Here is a 14,625-nt window from a genome sequence, read left to right as displayed (position 1 = left end):
GAGGATGGCCTGGTGTCAAGAAGGGCAGAAAAGAAGCCACTTCTCTCCAGGAAAAACATCAGGGACAGACTGATATTCTGCAAAAGGTACAGGGATTGGACTGCTGAGGACTGGGGTAAAGTAATTTTCTCCGATGAATCCCCTTTCCGATTGTTTGGGGCATCTGGAAAAAAGCTTGTCTGGAGAAGACAAGGTGAGAGCTACCATCAGTCCTGTGTCATGCCAACAATAAAGCATCCTGAGACCATTCATGTGTGGGGTTGCTTCTCAGCCAAGGGTGTGGGCTCACTCACAATTTTGCCTAAGAACACAGCCATGAATAAAGAATGGTACCAACACATCCTCAGAGAGCAACTTCTCCCTACCATCCAGGAACAGTTTGGTGACGATCAATGCCTTTTCCCGCATGATGGAGCACCTTGCCATAAGACAAAAGTGATAACTAAGTGGCCCGGGGAACAAAACATTGATATTTTGGGTCAATGGCCAGGAAACTCCCCAGGCCTAACTCCCATTGAGAACTTTTGGTCAATCCTCAAGAGGCGGGTGGACAAACAAAACCCCACAAATTCTGACAAACTCCAAGCATTGATTATACAAGAATGGGCTGCCATCAGTCAGGATGTGGCCCAGAAGTTAATTGACAGCATGCCAGGGCGGATTGCAGAGGTCTTGAAAAAGAAGGGTCAATACTGCAAATATTGACTCTTTGCATCAGCTTCATGTAATTGTCAATAAAAAGCCTTTGACACTTATGAGATGCTTGTAATTATACTTCAGTATTCCATAGTAATATCTGACAAAAATATCTAAACACACTGTGGCAGCAAACTTTGTGACAATTTATATTTGTGTCAAAACGTTTGGCCACGACTCTACAAGGTGTCGAAAGCTTGTCACAGGGTTGCTGGCCCATTTTGGCTCCAATGCTTGCCCATGTTGGCTGGATGTCCTTTGGGTGCTGGACCATTCTTGATACACACGGGAAACTGTTGAGTGTGAAAAACTCAGCAGCGTTGCAGTTCTTGACACAAACCGGTGGGCCTGGCACCTACTACCATACCCTGTTCAAAGGCAATTCAATATTGTGTCTTGCCCATTCACCCTCTGAATGGCACACATACACAATCCATGTCTCAATGTTTATAAAATCCTTTAACCTGTCTCCTCCCCTTCATCTACACTGATTTGAAGTGGATTTAACAAGTGATATCAATAAGGGATCATAGCTTTCACCTGGATTCATCTGGTCAATCTGTCATGGAAAGAGCACGTGTTCTTAATGTTTTGTACAATCAGTGCACGTTGTGTGTTGTAGTTGAACTTACATTGCCTATCTTCTTGGCGGTGTAGGTCTGGGGAAGTCCACCCAGATACAGCTTGTTCTCCACATCCAGAGTGTTTCCTTTAGCCGGCACTGGAGTTGACGGCTGGCCGTCGACACTGAGAACCACACTCTTCTTATTGAAGTCTGTCTTCACCTGGACACCCACAGATACACGACAGGGTTGGGGAGAGTCATGACAACCTGCATGGTAATATCACTGCTTTCAGTTATGATCTGAAACGAACTTGAATTGTGACTTGGGCTTTTGTATTCATTAATGCTATTGTTATGCGTCCCCTGAATCGACAACAATCACTGCAATCTACTATCGCTCTTGGCCCAGAAGGGTATAGTCACTAACTGTGTGCCACTGGCCGTCGTTGACGGGCACAGGGAAGGTGGCGGTGGCGGGGCCGCTGCCCTTGTCACAGGTGAAGAACAGATGTCCTCCCAGCAGCTGCAGAGTGGCGTAGTCCATCTGGTTGGCGTGGGCCATGTAGTAGATCAAACCACTCTGGGTATAGGTACGCACCGACAGCTCCAGAGAGAAACTGTCAGGAAGAGAAGCGAGAAGAGACATGAAGTATTTAAGCTACTGACAAAGCTATATTTTGAGTTAGCTATGATTTACTGTAAGATAAAGACTTTTGTTAATGGTTTGGTAGACCTATAAATAGGCATTGAATGGATATGACAATTTGTGGATAATTGTCAATAATACACAATTGAAGTGGACATTTGTTTATGAGTACCAACCAATCTCATAATAATCAAATATTGATGAATGCATCCACCAACCAAAAACATGTCTCACAACATGTTTGGAATGACAGTGACAATAGGAGTTGGCAAGAGCATAAGCAGATCTGGGATCAGGCTAATTGAACTGTGCCTTCCTCTCAATCACAAACAATGTAGGCTACAGTGAAACACTTGAGAAGAGTTCTAGCTAAGTCAATGGGAATGTGTAACATTAGCCCTGCTCGTTTCCAAGCAGTGCCGGAGTGCCTGGTGAATAATAAATATTTAAACAAAGAGAATGGGCCACAGCCGAGACAGGAAATTAGGTAGACCTTGGGGAGGCTATTATAATTCTTCTCTTTAATGAAGAGATATGCACTCATGCTCAGAGAAAAGCAATCAACGATGATGGCCTTGAGGGTTTTTTGCAATTCACTATCCTGTATGTTACACGACATGGCCAAAAGTATGTGGACACTTGCTCATCGAACATCTCATTCCTAAATCATGGGCATTAATATGGAGTCGGTCCCCCCTTTGCTGCTATAACAGCCTCCACTCTTCTGGGATGGTTTCCCACTAGATGTTGGAACATTGCTGCAGGGACTTGCTTCCATTCAGCTACAAGAGCATTAGTGAGGTAGGGCACTGATGTTGGGCGATTAGGCCTGGCTCGCAGTCGGCGTTTCAATTCATCCCAAAGGTGTTCGATGGGGTTGAGGTCAGGGTTCTGTGCAGGCCAGTCAAGTTCTTCCACACCAATCTTGACAAAGCATTTCTGTATGGACCTCGCTTTGGAACTAAGGGACCTAGCCGAACCAAGAAAAACAGCCCCAGAGAATTATTCCTCCTCCACCAAACTGTACAGTTGGCACTATGCATTGGTAGTGTTCTCCTGGCATCCGCCAAACCCAGATTTGTCCGTCGGACTGGCAGATGGTGAGGCGTGATTCATCACTCCACAGAACGCGTTTCCACTCCTCCAGAGTCCAATGGCGGCAAGCTTGACACCACTCCAGCCGACGCTTGGCATTGCGCATGGTGATCTTAGGTTTGTGTGCGGCTGCTCGGCCATCAAAACTCATTTCAAACGCTCCCGACTCCACTTTGTCCATGACAGCCAACAGAGGCTCATCATAATACATCCCTTCTTCCATGTGTCTCTTAGGGTCAATCTTCAATGAGTTTAAGTTTTATTTTTGTAATAAAACGTTGCTTCCAGAGCCCGTTTGGAACTCGGTAGAGAACAGATGATTTTTACGCGCTACACACTTCAGCACACGGCGGTCCTGTTCTGTGAGCTTGTATGGCCTACCACTTTGCGGCTGAGCTGTTGTTGCTCCTTCACAATAACAGCACTTACAGTTGACTGGGGCAGCTCTAGGGTGGAAATTTGACAAACTGACTTGGCATCCTATGACGGTGCCATGTTGAAAGTCACTGAGCTATTCAGTACGGGCCATTCTCCTGGCAATGTTTGTCTATGGTGATTGCATGGCTGTGTGCTCAATTTTATACGGCTGAAATAGCCGAATCCACTTATTTGAAGGGGTGTCCACATACACTGCATGGCCAAAAGTATAGGCCTATGCTCTCCATTACAGGAAGAGTACTTAGTATGATGTTTGTAGAGCACACCAAGGCAAAGTATTAGCTAAGCAGCTAGAACACCTTCCTACGCCATTTCAATGTACTGGAATGCTGGCTTGAACCGGTTTTACACAACTAGCTATGGGCCAACTGATATCAAGGCTAACATGACTCAAATTAGATACAACACTATGAAGTGAGAATCCCTAAAGAAATGAATATAGAATTGTGACAATCATAGAAATGACATAGAATATAATCTCTATGATAAAAACCATGCTGTGCCATCTGACATGTTTTGGAGAGGGTAGTTCAACGAGCCAGCTGTCAGTACTGACCTCCTCCTCACTGTGTTGGGGTTGATGCTGAGGACCATGTGACTGTGTCTGGAGATGCCAAACTGCTGGGCTTCTGGGATGGATGAGGTGTTGTCCATCGATGCACACTGGAGACAAACAGAGGGAACACAGAACAATGACGGACAACACGAGGAACTATCTGTGACAACATGGTGACCTGTTTGAAGAGCTGCAGCACAGTAAATCCCAACAGATAAGAGGTGTGTGTGTGTCTGCTGTACCGTGAGTGTGCCGGGGGTGAGCGCGCTGAGCTGGCCGGGGGGTGGTGAAGGGGTTCTGGCAGGGTCCGGAGTGGGCTCGGCATCTAGGTCAGTGTCATCAGGTAGGAGGACCCTTTTAGGCCTCTCCTCCAATAGACAGCTGTCCATGTCCACGTTGTGGTACCTCACAGCAGCTGACAGGTCCAACAACCTATAGGGAAACAGCACAACATGGGTCAGACCAAAGAGTAACCATGAAGGCCCCAATTGAGGAAGGATGCCATACTCCTTGTTACCAGCGACCCCCAAAAATATTCCTTGAGATAATGCTTAGCCTTGCAAACGTACTTATGGCATCCTCGATTAAAAACATCAATTACTCCAGCACAGTGTGACAAATGAAGTATCGTTGTGTATTGGGTGTGTGACTCACTTGGAGTCCAGGGCCAGGTTCCTGATGCAGCCGTAGAAGGAGGAGGTGGTTCGGAGCAGCCCGGCGCCCTCTCCTGGTGGGACTCCGCCCATGTACAGAGAGGTGAGGGTCAGAGAGGCCTTCTCAGAGGACAGACGTACCATCTCCTGGTGGTCCTCATCCACTAGTACAACTAGCATCCTGGATGGATGACACACACAGTGGTAAGTTACTACGTGTCAATAATAACAACGCAGTGCTATTCATCTTAGAATAGAACTCTTGTATATTATTCCATACTGGACAACATGATTATTAAAAGATACAATCTGCAATATTTACTGCTGTTCAATGGCCATTTCAAAGTTGATTTAATCCCATGGCAGCTGTTATATATATCCATCCTATGTATAACATCAGCATAGAAAGTTCTTGAATAAGGTCACAGACAACACGACAAAGGCAGAGATAATTTTGTGTGCGGAAGTATAATTTCAAATGACATCATTTATAATGACTGAGCCATCCATCAGCATGAAATCATGACAGATGTTACAGGTTAATCTGTCCCTCTTCATGGTGCGACTCACTTCCTGTTCCTCTGCAAGATGACCGAGTGCTCCTGCCCGTCACTGAAACTCCCGGAGCGTGATTTGACCACAACCTTGTGGACGCTCCCGCCCTCTGCCATGTTGACATGAACCTCCAAGCGCCCCGAAATCAGCATGACTGCCAGGAAGGGCTGGACACAAACACACAGAAAACATGGTCAATATGCGGTTGAACCATAAGTCATTTTGGCAACATTATAAAGATTTATTACTAATGAACATGTATGAGCTCTTATAATGTCTAATTGTTTATCACAGTATATCTGTGGCCTTACCTGGCGAGCCTGTCTGCTTTTGCGGGTGCCTGCCTTGCTGAAGCCTGCCAGGATTATGCCAGTGTCATTGCGGGTAGAGAAGGAGGCCAACAGCTCCCCCTGGGGGTCGAGAGACACAGACGGCAACTCCACATAGCCCTCTCTCAGTACAGACACACTGCGGATGGGCTGGAACACACACACACACAAGTTACTCATAGGGAATATGGAAAGTCTTTTTGCATTCAGTGTAAGATGACTCAACAATATGCCATTATCATGTACGGCTGGGCATCTTCCTCTTTACAGAAATCGACAACAGCAAAATTCAAATGCCAAGACTGTCACTGTCACTATTCACTCTTCCCAATATTGATGAGTATGTCTAGAGAGGAAGAAGGCCCCTGAAGAAAGGTTCTTTACTTTCAGCCTTTCTTACCACTAACACACAGCCTTTCTTACCACTAACACACAGCCTTTCTTCCCACTAACACACAGCCTTTCTTACCACTAACACACAGCCTTTCTTCCCACTAACACACAGCCTTTCTTACCACTAACACACAGCCTTTCTTACCACTAACACACAGCCTTTCTTACCACTAACACACAGCCTTTCTTACCACTAACACACAGCCTTTCTTCCCACTAACACACAGCCTTTCTTACCACTAACACACAGCCTTTCTTACCACTAACACACAATCTTTCTTACCACTAACACACCACCTTTCTTACCACTAACACACAGCCTTTCTTCCCACTAACACACAGCCTTTCTTACCTCTAACACACAGCCTTTCTTATCACTAACACACAGCCTTTCTTCCCACTAACACACAGCCTTTCTTACCACTAACACACAGCCTTTCTTACCACTAACACACAGCCTTTCTTACCACTAACACACAATCTTTCTTACCACTAACACACAACCTTTCTTACCACTAACACACAGCCTTTCTTCCCACTAACACACAGCCTTTCTTACCTCTAACACACAGCCTTTCTTACCACTAACACACAGCCTTTCTTCCCACTAACACACAGCCTTTCTTACCACTAACACACAGCCTTTCTTACCACTAACACACAGCCTTTCTTACCACTAACACACAGCCTTTCTTACCACTAACACACAGCCTTTCTTACCTCTAACACACAGCCTTTCTTGACACCATAGGAGTCTCGGAGCAGGTCAAAGTTGGAGCGGGCGATCTCCATGTTTTTGATGCAGCCCACATAGGACCGTGCTACTACTTGTCTCCTACAAAAATAATTAAATTCACAATTTACCTCGTTTATTTTACTTAATGTAGAAAAAAAACAAAAAAAATACAAAAATACACCAATTCACACACCATGCTCAATATTTACATAATGCAGTAGGAGCTCCACCAAAAATATATTAATGAGCGCAATACAAATGCATATCAACTAGGAATATCTTGCAGGTAGGTGAAGTATGCGCCAAAGTAGTTCCAGTACCTGATAGGGCGAGACATGGGCAGTCCCCCGATGTAGATTGGGTCCAGGTCGGAGCGGTTGAGGTCGGAGGCGGTCCCAGGAGACTCCGCCTCCATGATCTCTTTCTCTGATGAGTTGTCTGCCGCCATCACCGCCATATAAACTAGGAGGGGAGAGATACAATACTTTACATGACATAGATATTATACCAGGTTAACTAGAACACAATAGGGGTATGAATAGTGTGTCCATAAAGTGCAAGGGAGAAATGAGAAGAAGAATATGTGACCCCAACATTGTTTAGTTGTCAACTCTACCCTATAAATATGAGCCTATGACCTTTGACCCACCTTTGCGTTTGTTCCTCTGCAGGGTGATCTTGTACCAGCTGCCGGTGTTGTAGGCTTTGTTGGAGGTGAGGGTCAGAGGGCCAGAGCCCAGTTCAAAGGTCAGACGCACTTGGCCCTCCACCAGCTCAATGGACAGGAAGTCCCTCTGGAATGACAAATATACACATCAATCTATCAATCAATCTTTATTGTCCCCATAGGGGAATTTAGTTACATCAGATGATAATAGCTGACCACTATATGCTAACTAGGCTATAAATACAGACTGTTCAGTGTGGTTGTAGTGTGTGTGTGTGTGGGCCAGCAGGGGGCGTACCGTGCCATTGGAGGCCAGGTAGAGCAGCAGGCCGTTGGGGGAGAGGGTCTTGAACAGCATGACGATGGAGGTGGAGGTGGAGCGGAGGGGTTTCTCTACCACTGAGTAGCCACTGCCATCAAAGTGGAAGGACGTCTCCTCTGTCTGCGGACTCATGAAGCAGCCGCGACACTGGCCCTCCCTCTCAGCGTAGTTCCACAGCCCAATGTTCTTCTCGTTGAACGATGCCTCCCCCATACAGCCCTTAAACTGGGTCATTTTCACCACAGAGGACTGTAGACACAAACTAGATTGAATCAGTTGTAATAGATTACACTGTTTTATTAGTGGAGGAAACATCATGAAAGATGTTGACTCAACTTGAATTGAATGAGTTCAAGTTCTCAAGGACCCAAGGTGCTGGCTAGAACCATGGCTGAGTGAAAAACACCAAGACATATCTTAATACTGTACCTTGATCTGGCTTCCCAGGCCACCAACGAATATCAGGGTGGAATTGTTGACTTCCAGGATCGTAGCGGAGCCTGGTGAGGTGGTCTTGACCGCGGGCAGGGGTTCTGACTCCAGCTGGTGGACTGACAGTGTGCCGTGCCTCCCAAAGCGCGTGGCGTTGATGTGGTGCCACTTGTTGTTGTTGATCTGGACGTCAGGGTACTCCAGCTTGGCGTGGCCTGAACCCGCGTCCCACAGATACGCCACCTTGCCATGCTGCATCTCCACCGCCATGAAGTCCACCTGATATTCAGCATAAAATTATACATTTACTTTACACATGTCAGAGAGCCATTTGGTTATAGTGGTTACACCTTACATTGACATGATAAAATGTCTGTGAAGGGTAGTTTATAGATAGTTATAAATCAACCTTCTGGTTGGATGTAGATTATATACCGTAGACTTAAGTTTAAAACTGACTTATGGGTAATCATGATTAGGTACGTCATGGGATATTCAGTACGTGTCAGTGTGTGACTTACGCTGGAGCTGCTGCCCATGTAGAAGAGCAGGTTGTCAGGCTCGCTGGTCTTGACGGTCATGGTAAGAGTGTTGAAGTTACTGGAGGATACCTCAGGTGTGTAGGCCCTCACACAGTTTTTGTCTGCCAGCACTGCCACCTTGATCTATACAGGAGAGAGCAGGACATAAACAGTATTACAATTGAAAGCAGAGTGTGTGTGAGTGAGTGAGTGAGTGAGTGAGTGAGTGAGTGTGTGAGTGAGTGAGTGAGTGAGTGAGTGAGTGAGTGAGTGTGTGAGTGTGTGAGTGTGTGAGTGAGTGAGTGAGTGAGTGAGTGAGTGAGTGAGTGAGTGAGTGAGTGAGTGAGTGAGTGAGAGAGAGAGAGTGTGTGTGTGTAGAAGTGACTAACAGAGGCAGCCTGTTTGCGGGCCTGGTTGATCATCTCTCTGATCTCAGACAGGTTTCTGCTCAGGTTCTCCCCCAGGGTCTTGAGGGGTTTGAGACGGTCATACAGTCTCTCTGTACGACTCTCTGCCTCCTTCAGCTTAGACTCAGCTGTACTGGCTGAGAGGGACAACAGACAGGACAGGTTCATGATACTTACGTCATCTTACTCATTCCTGTTAGTCACATAATATTTCTAGAAATTTGCCTCTAAAGTGATATTTGGGGCACTAATTGGCTTTAAATGTGTTGTCGTTTAATGTGGAAAAGATGGAAGCAAAGATGAAAACCGCTTCCATTACAAAGTTGCTGGCTATAATCTAGCTAGAACCATAGTTGGATGTCTGAATGATGTGTTAGTCTCACCAGTGGATTGTGAGTCGGAGAACAGCTGGTTGGTGTTGGAGATGCTGGTTCTGGCCTGGGCCACAGCCGTGCTGGACTTCTCCAGTCTGACCCGGAGCTCCTCCAGGCGCTCCAGCGCCCTCTGTAGGGAAGTGTTGGCCAAGGCAGCCTGCTCCTTGGCGTCCAGCACCTGCTCTCTGGTGCCTACAGGGGGCAGCACAGGCAACGTCACACAAACTGTTTCCCACTGTCTACAGTATGGTAAAGCAGAAAGGATATATAAAAGGACAGTTGAGTTGACAGGGCAGCAGATGGCAGTGCCATTCACCGTTGGGCAGGCTGTGGAGCAGGGCGCCTTGCTCTGGGATGAGACGGCTGGTGTTACAGAGTTTCTCTTTCAGCAAGGCCATTCTATCTGTCACATCACTGATGTTAGCCAGGAGACCTAGGGAGGACACACACATATATAATTTACTACCATAAGGCACCGTGTGCGTGTGTGTGTGTATGTGTGTGTGTGTGTGTACTCCAACTCACCCTCAGTGCTGTTTCTCAGGGTTAGACTCTCGGCCAGAATCTTCTCACTACGCTGCACAGCCTCAGATCCCAGATCAGTGAAAGACTCCTCTGGCTGGACAATCTACAGTCAACAAACACAGTTATTTACGATACTCCTATAGCTAGCAGGTTTCTGACCCACAACACACTTCATATCCAACGTAGCAGTGGTTATTCTATAGCCTGGTCCCAGATCTGTTTTGTGCTGTCTTGCAAAATCCTATGGTGTTTGGCATGACGATGACCATAGACAGCACAAACAGATTTGGGACCAGTTATTCTATTATTTGATGTTGATACTGATGTCCACTAAATGAGTGTTGACTCACCATATTGAGGGCCATAGTAGCGGTCAGGTTGGCTAGGTTAGCCATCTCCTCTGCAGGCTGGACGTTAGCTCTGATGTTAGAGTCGCCATGCTCTGCGCTGGTGGCGTTCAGAGTGGTATTCATCACCTCCACTAGAGAGCTACACATAGGAAGAGGAAGTTAGGCTGATGTACTGTACATGTATGTACGACATCGCTATTATATCTATTTAGTCTTTTTTCTATGGCCTAATGTTTGTGATGATGAGGCATGTTGAAATGCATAGACAAAGATACATATGTTGAAGTTCACGTACACACACTGGCCTGACCACCAGCACACACACATACCTCTGCAGACCCTGGGCCTTCTTGCTGAGTTCCCGGGCGTGGTCCTCAGCCTTGTAGACCAGCTCCAGAGCATCTTTCTTCCTCAGCTCCATCACCAGAGTGTCCACATGCTTTCTCAACATGGGGTTCCACTGCTCCAGCTGGTCCTTGGCCCCCTCCAGCTGCTGTACAGGTCACACACACACACACACACACACACACACACACACACACACACACACACACACACACACACACACACACACACACACACACACACACACACACACACACACACACACACACACACACACACAACCAGAGAAACCAGTTCAAACACAGACTCTACTAGCAATACAGTCTTTTTAAAACACAGACTACTAGCAATACAGTCTTTTTAAAACACAGACTCTACTAGCAATACAGTCTTTTTAAAACACAGACTCTACTAGCAATACAGTCTTTTTAAAACACAGACTCTACTAGCAATACAGCCTTTTTAAAACACAGACTCTACTAGCAATACAGCCTTTTTAAAACACAGACTCTACTAGCAATACAGTCTTTTTAAAACACAGACTCTACTAGCAATACAGTCTTTTTAAAACACAGACTACTAGCAATACAGTCTTTTTAAAACACAGACTCTACTAGCAATACAGTCTTTTTAAAACACAGACTACTAACAATACAGTATTTTTAAAACACAGACTCTACTAGCAATACAGTCTTTTTAAAACACAGACTCTACTAGCAATACAGTCTTTTTAAAACACAGACTCTACTAGCAATACAGTCTTTTTAAAACACAGACTACTAGCAATACAGTCTTTTTTAAAACACAGACTCTACTAGCAATACAGTCTTTTTAAAACACAGACTCTACTAGCAATACAGTATTTTTAAAACACAGACTCTACTAGCAATACAGTCTTTTTAAAACACAGACTCTACTAGCAATACAGTCTTTTTAAAACACAGACTCTACTAGCAATACAGTCTTTTTAAAACACAGACTACTAGCAATACAGTCTTTTTAAAACACAGACTCTACTAGCAATACAGTCTTTTTAAAACACAGACTCTACTAGCAATACAGTCTTTTTAAAACACAGACTCTACTAGCAATACAGTCTTTTTAAAACACAGACTCTACTAGCAATACAGTCTTTTTAAAACACAGACTCTACTAGCAATACAGTCTTTTTAAAACACAGACTCTACTAGCAATACAGTCTTTTTAAAACACAGACTACTAGCAATACAGTCTTTTTAAAACACAGACTCTACTAGCAATACAGTCTTTTTAAAACACAGACTCTACTAGCAATACAGTCTTTTTAAAACACAGACTCTACTAGCAATACAGTCTTTTTAAAACACAGACTCTACTAGCAATACAGTCTTTTTAAAACACAGACTCTACTAGCAATACAGTCTTTTTAAAACACAGACTACTAGCAATACAGTCTTTTTAAAACACAGACTCTACTAGCAATACAGTATTTTTAAAACACAGACTCTACTAGCAATACAGTCTTTTTAAAACATAGAACAATTTTAATTTTAATGTAAAGTGACCTCCTGCTTAAATAAAGTTTAAATCAACACATTCACACAATAGGGGGATGCTACTTTATTGCAGTTATACAGTATATCCCCTTTGTTTGATATGGATATGGTGGTAATGTGGTGTTATGGTGTGACTTACAGAGGTGACGTTGCTCATGTCCTCTGCTAGATTGACAGCATCAGCCAGGATGTCCTGAGTCTCCTCTAGTTGGGTTTCTGCTGTCTGGTTCAGCCGGCTCACATTCTGCTTCAGACCCTACGCACACAGAGACAACACAGTCTAAATACAACTACAGGAGAAATGTATAGACCTTCTACAGTTACGATGTTTGAAGATGACCAAAAGTCCAAATCACTTCGCAAAGTACATTTGACTACATTGTACGTGTATATTCCTACATTTGAATAAAAGTGACCTGATATGATTTGGCACAGATCAACAATATTGGCAAACTCGACTACATGTAATTTATGTTACGTTAAAGTACTTGAGTATAGTGAGTATATAGTAAGTGTGAATACTGAGTACAGATTATAGTCGAATATAATAGAATACATGTAATAGAATAAAACTTTGTCCATCCAGGATACACATATACACACATTCTCATATCAGGCACATTTAAACCACTCAGTCCATCATGATGCACACACTAACAACATAGAGGACATTAATACATTCACTCACAACCGACCACTGTCCCAACTGCACTAGATAGATAAGTACATATTCTGATACAATTTACTTTGCATTTAGTAGTCCAACAGCACAAGGAACAAATTAATATTTGAGTACTGAATACAGTTATTATAGTAAGTGTGAGTACAGTGATTATAGTAAGTGTACTCACCTGGTACTCTGGCAGGTTGGTGTGGATGCTCCCCAGCAGGGTGTGTGTGTGGTTGTTGTTCTCCCTGGCAGTCATCAGTAGGGCATGGGCATCCTCTAGCTGTTGGTGGTGTTCAGTCAGGGTGTTAGAGATGTTGAGGGTCTGGGACTCTATCGCCCCCTGGGGCTCCAGAAGGTCCTCCAGCACCCTCTGGAGGAGAGCCTCGGTAGCACTGTGGTACAGGTGGATTAGTCACTTCAAAATGAATTAATCAAATCAAAATCAAATAAAACTTTATTTGTCACATGCGCCGAATACAACAATTGTAGACCTTACCGTGAAATGCTTACTTACAAGCCCTTAACCAACAGTGCAGTTCAAGAAGAGTTAAGAAAGTATTTACCAAATAGACTAAAGTAAAAAATAATCATAAAAAGCAACACAATAACAATAACGAGGCTATATACAGGGGGTACCGGTACCGAGTCAGTGTGCGAGAGTACAGGTTAGTTGAGGTAATTTGTACAAGTACTGTCAGTAGGGGTGAAGTGACTATGCATAGATAAGAAACATTGAGTAGCAGCAGTGTACAAAAGGGAGGGGGGCATGCAGTGTTTGTTGACACCTCTTCAAATGAGTGGATTCGGCTATTTCAGCCACACCTGTTGTTGGCAGGTGTATAAAATTGAGCACACAGCCATGCAATCACCATAGACAAACATTGCCAGGAGAATGGCCCATACTGAATAGCTCAGTGACTTTCAACATGGCACCGTCATAGGATGCTAACTTTCCAACAAGTCAGTTTGTCAAATTTCTGCCCTGCTAGAGCTGCCCCGGTCAACTGTAAGTGCTGTTATTGTGAAGGAGCAACAACAGCTCAGCCGCAAAGTGGTAGGCCATACAAGCTCACAGAACAGGACCGCCGAGTGCTGAAGTGTGTAGCGCGTAAAAATCATCTGTTCTCTACCGAGTTCCAAACGGGCTCTGGAAGCAACGTTTTATTACAAAAATAAAACTTAAACTCATTGAAGATTGACCTTAAGAGACACATGTAAGAAGGGATGTCGTATGATGACATCAGGTGCCCCCTGTATATAGCCTCATTATTGTTATTCTTATTGTGTTACTTTTCATTATTACTTTTTATTTTAGTCTACTTGGTAAATATTTTCTTCTTCTTGAACTGCGCTCTTGGTTTAGGGCTTGTAAGTAAGCATTTCACGAATACACTTCTTGTATTCGGTGCATGTGGCAAATAACGTTTGATTTGATTTTTTGATTTGATTTGGTGAAGCGTGATTCATCACTCCAGAGAACGCGTTTCCACTCCTCCAGAGTGCAATGGCGGCAAGCTTGACACCACTCCAGCCGACGCTTGGCATTGCGCATGGTGATCTTAGGTTTGTGTGCGGCTGCTCGGCCATCAAAACTCATTTAAAACGCTCCCGACTCCACTTTGTCCATGACAGCCAACAGTCATGGACAAAGTGGAGTCGGGAGCGTTTGAGATGGAGTCTTTTCTTCAAGCAAATTACAGGGATCTGAGCCTGTTCCAGTGAAAGCAGTATATACTTCTCATTGGACTTGTTAAAGGAAAAGGTTTCTTCCAGTCCACGGTGAGTACATTAATACACCATAGTATTAATGTACTA

At 44.4% G+C, this 14,625-nt stretch overlaps 1 protein-coding gene across 1 annotated transcript in view; it reads right to left on the bottom strand.

The window, feature by feature from the left end:
• LOC139367029 (laminin subunit alpha-1-like) overlaps positions 1–14,625 on the bottom strand; it is a 66,554-nt gene that overhangs the window by 2,213 nt on the left and 49,716 nt on the right. The window contains exons 34-54 of the mRNA XM_071104932.1: positions 12,992–13,202; positions 12,280–12,396; positions 10,590–10,753; positions 10,261–10,399; positions 9,911–10,013; positions 9,702–9,818; positions 9,395–9,577; positions 8,994–9,148; positions 8,605–8,748; positions 8,081–8,362; positions 7,628–7,900; positions 7,312–7,456; positions 6,983–7,124; positions 6,647–6,761; positions 5,516–5,683; positions 5,220–5,371; positions 4,651–4,830; positions 4,239–4,428; positions 3,997–4,103; positions 1,689–1,878; positions 1,329–1,481 (exon numbers count right to left, since the gene is read on the bottom strand). Coding sequence (XP_070961033.1) covers positions 1,329–1,481; positions 1,689–1,878; positions 3,997–4,103; positions 4,239–4,428; positions 4,651–4,830; positions 5,220–5,371; positions 5,516–5,683; positions 6,647–6,761; positions 6,983–7,124; positions 7,312–7,456; positions 7,628–7,900; positions 8,081–8,362; positions 8,605–8,748; positions 8,994–9,148; positions 9,395–9,577; positions 9,702–9,818; positions 9,911–10,013; positions 10,261–10,399; positions 10,590–10,753; positions 12,280–12,396; positions 12,992–13,202 — 3,430 coding nt within the window. The remainder of the gene's footprint in view (positions 1–1,328; positions 1,482–1,688; positions 1,879–3,996; positions 4,104–4,238; positions 4,429–4,650; positions 4,831–5,219; positions 5,372–5,515; positions 5,684–6,646; positions 6,762–6,982; positions 7,125–7,311; positions 7,457–7,627; positions 7,901–8,080; positions 8,363–8,604; positions 8,749–8,993; positions 9,149–9,394; positions 9,578–9,701; positions 9,819–9,910; positions 10,014–10,260; positions 10,400–10,589; positions 10,754–12,279; positions 12,397–12,991; positions 13,203–14,625) is intronic.

The sequence above is a fragment of the Oncorhynchus clarkii genome, chromosome 15 (assembly GCF_045791955.1).
Source record: "Oncorhynchus clarkii lewisi isolate Uvic-CL-2024 chromosome 15, UVic_Ocla_1.0, whole genome shotgun sequence".
NCBI lineage: Eukaryota > Metazoa > Chordata > Actinopteri > Salmoniformes > Salmonidae > Oncorhynchus > Oncorhynchus clarkii.
This window is presented reverse-complemented; position numbering and strand designations above follow the sequence as displayed.